The following is a 4,150-nucleotide window of genomic DNA, read 5'->3' as shown; positions in this document are numbered from 1 at the left end:
GTTTTAGCGACAAAAAAGTCAAAATTGATATAACGGAATACTTTTGAAGAACATTCTTTTACCTTTCAAATCTGCTAATTTGAAGAAGTTATCATCACTATTTTAAAATTCAGAGGAGTGCTATACGTTTTATTACCCCATATGAGGAGAAACAATCAAACAGCGGCTACGTTGCGTGAAAAGTCTCCCCGAACTTTGATGCAATATTGTTATATTTTCAGGTCCTTTTGGATCACGGATTTCAATCAATTTTACTAGAATAGGATTCCGCTAAAGCATCTGCTAGGGTACATGAATTGTGTTGCACATTTAACGCTTAGTCCCATATTTTGATAATAAAAATCAAACGCCAAATCCAAACATACAACTCCATAAAGTATCACTTCGGGGTGGTTGCGTTTCTGGAATATAAATATGTTCACTTCGGGGTGATTGCATTTCTGGAATATAAATATATCTTCTAAACATAATAGGTTTTTCATATTACAATGTATAAAACAATTATATTTTCTATGAAAACTACCTTTCTCCAACATACTAGTTGTGGAGTCATGTCGTTGGAAATGTCAAATATAAAATCATAGATATATTACTATAATATAAAAGATTTTTTTGTTTAAACTATCTTGCAGTCTATTTCAGAGATAATGGCACAACAACAAATATGATACGAAAAACCTGTCTATGTAATATTTGGAAATGTTTTGATGAATGATTTATTTTGAAGAAATACAGCTGCTGCTACATACAATTCTAGTACATTTCTTGCACTCTATATTAAGACTATTTTCAGAGCCGTTTTGTCAGTCTTAGCTTAAATGTCACGTATCTGCTACCCGAAACATCGTCCAAAAATATCTTTAAGAGCGGATTTAAATTGTGAATCACATATGCTGTAAATTATTGGGTTGATAGCGCTATTTAAAAAGTACGACCTTAAAATAAACTTATAAATCACATTTTCTGCATCTGACAATTCTTCAACAAAACTACTTTTTATCTGCCGTATAAGCATTATCAGACTATGTGGAAGAGAACTTAGTACGAAGCCTAATGTTACAAGAAACATGACGAAAGCCGTTTTTCGTGCACTTGTTTGATTAAGGAATTGTGCTCTTTTGAACATTTTTGGGTTTTCACGTGCACGTGGCGTAAATATTATTCGCATCACAACATTAAAAATCGGACTGCTAATGAAAGATATCCAACGAACTACTACGTTCTGATTTGGTAGGATTTCTTCGCTTGATGTTTGTGCTGCTTCCATTTCAATTCCTATCGCTTCCGCTTCTTGAAAGATTAGTTTGCTTTTTTGTACATTCTTTCGCATATTTTCATTATTGGAAATTTCTTCCCGTTCGTTTCTATCAGTATCTGCTTTTTCCTTACATTCAACTGCGTTATGGCCATTTTTTATATTATTAAAGTCATTTCCTACGTTTACAAGTTTATTCATACTTGTCTGGTTCTTTTCTTTCTCTGGCTTTTCCTGGTTAGATGTAAGGGACAGTGCATCACCTTTCATGTTGGTCAACGAGTCATTGTTCTCATGTTTGTCTTTCTTCGTGCTTCTCTTTTTAAGGAGCGCTTTACTTTTGTTCTGAGCAAATGCGTTTTCAGCTATATTAACTTGTTTCATTTCACCTACTAGTTTCGAGTCACGTACATCGGTAATTGTTGGCGTCTTAGGTATTGACATATTTTTACCGAACATTGTATTCATTTTACGCGTATGCGTCCAAACTTTATGACCTATTAAGCAGTAAAAAATTGATATAAGAATTATCCCACCAGCAACCAGAAAGCCGAACAGAATCGAATATAAAAACGGATAATCCGTATAAGTCATCTCATCTGCTGTTGAACATTCAGTTCCGGTCATATTGTATTCTGGGATATCGAATGTATGTTTACCATAAATAAAAATGGCGGGCAACGAAACTGAGGCACCGAGAAATAAAGCCAACCCACTAAACAACTTTGCACCACTTGTTTGGATTTGCCAGCCAAACGGTTTACATATTTTTCTGAACCTGTCAAACGCAATAAACAGCAGTATAAAAGCTGATGTATTTGTTCCTATAGTGTTTACCGTTCTTGTCGTTTTACACAACCACAGATGTTCAAACGTATATTGTTTCAGCATGGTAGAAATCTCTAAGGGAATCCCAATACAACACGTAAACAAGTCTATAAAACTAAGACTCAAAATATACCACTTTCTAGAGGTGGTTATTTTAAACCTCGTTTTATATATGTATATAACAAAACTATTTCCAATCATTCCAGTGACACAGACTATCGACAAGAACACAATTGTAGGTATAAGTAATTCAACCTCGGCGGCGTTCAAATCCTCTAGCGTCGGTATATCTTCTGCATCATACATTCCTCTAAAGGTTAGTGCTTCCGCCATTGTTGTAACTTCAATGACGTGTCTCACAAAAAGTTAAATGCTTATACATGTACTTTGTTCAATTCTGGCCATTTCTGTAAAAGCAATTCAAAAATATGATTACTTTATAGTCTTAAGATACGTGTAGAGGTCTTGTTGTTTGAACTCCCCCGCCTACTTCCCACTTCTCCATTTCTTCTCCGTATACATTATGGAATTATTTTTAAGAAACTAAATATAAAACTCGAGACAGCAGACAAGGCACTTGTCTACCAATATTGCTTTCTGAATGAATATGCAATATCTACACGTTACGAAGACATGTGGTAGGGTGATAGACTACCGGAATTGTTTAACTGAAATTGGCTGTGATACAGGTATGTGTTTTTTGAAAAGTAGACATTGAAATCAACAAAGTAAATTTGAGATTGAAAGCAACATCAACCAAACAACCGATGAAAAACACTGAAGATATGCAAACTTACCTAGATTTTGATACTAAACCTTTATACAACGCATGGCTCTAAGAGTGTCAAACTTTAATCAAATTCCTCAAAACATTGTGTATTCAGAAAATATGTTAAACTTGCCATTTTTCCTGAACTTTGTGCAAAGATTTTAGGATACTAAGAGGGGAATTTGCATTCAGAATTTATGTGAGGTATAATAAATACGAAAAATCCGTGGTATGGTATAAAACTATACGGGAAGTGATTGTACGATACGATACGGTAAGTGGTGGTATTGTGCGATACGGCAAGTGATGGTATGATACGATACGGTAAGTGATGGTATGATACGATATAGTAAGTGATGGTATGATACGATATAGTAAGTGATGGTATGATACGATATGGTAAGTAATGATATTATACGATGCGGAAAGTAATGGTATGATACGATACGGTAAGTGATAGTTTGATACGATGCTGCAAGTACTGGCACGGTACGATACGGTAAGTGATGGTATGATACGATACGGTAAGTGATGGTATGATACGATACGGTAAGTGATGATATGATACGATACGGTAAGTACTGGCACGATACGATACGGTAAGTACTGGCACGATACGATACGGTAAGTGATGATATGATACGATACGGTAAGTGATGGTATGATACGATACGGTAAGTGATGGTATGATACGATACGGTAAGTGATGATATGATACGATACGGTAAGTGATACGATACGGTACGAGATGGTATGATACGATACGGTAAGTGATGGTATGATACGATACGGTAAGTGATGATATGATACGATACGGTAAGTTATGGTATGATACGATACGGTAAGTGATGATATGATACGATACGGTAAGTGATGATATGATACGGTACGGTAAGTGGTGGTATGATACGATACGGTAAGTGATGATATGATACGATGCGGTAAGTGATGATATGATACGATACGGTAAGTGATGATATGATACGACGCGGAAAGTAATGGTATGATACGATGCGGCAAGAGATGGTATGATACGATACAGCAAGTGATAATTTGATACGATGCTGCAAGTACTGCCACGATACGACACGGAAAGTGATTGCATGATACGATACGGGAAGTGATGGTATGATAAAATAGGAAATACCTGTAATCTTTTCAAATAAGGAACGACTCGCTATGATAAGATAATATGACACTACCAAAGCATCATACGATACGATATAAGTGCAAAAGGAGAAACAGGGACTGGATGGACAAAACATATCACTATAGCTTATGCGCACAATATCATTAAC

The 4,150-nt window shown here is 35.5% G+C and overlaps 1 protein-coding gene across 1 annotated transcript; it reads right to left on the bottom strand.

Annotated features, from left to right (window-relative positions):
* Nucleotides 1-832: 832 nt before the first annotated feature.
* On the bottom strand, nucleotides 833-2,416 carry LOC128555407 (muscarinic acetylcholine receptor M2-like). The gene has a single exon (XM_053537694.1). It carries the CDS (start codon nucleotides 2,414-2,416, stop codon nucleotides 833-835), a length of 1,584 nt encoding a protein of 527 aa, XP_053393669.1.
* Between the last annotated feature and the right edge of the window lie 1,734 nt (nucleotides 2,417-4,150).

This window comes from Mercenaria mercenaria, chromosome 2 (assembly GCF_021730395.1).
Source record: "Mercenaria mercenaria strain notata chromosome 2, MADL_Memer_1, whole genome shotgun sequence".
Lineage (NCBI taxonomy): Eukaryota > Metazoa > Mollusca > Bivalvia > Venerida > Veneridae > Mercenaria > Mercenaria mercenaria.
Note: the sequence above shows the minus strand (reverse complement) of the source record. Positions and strands in the feature narration are given on the sequence as shown.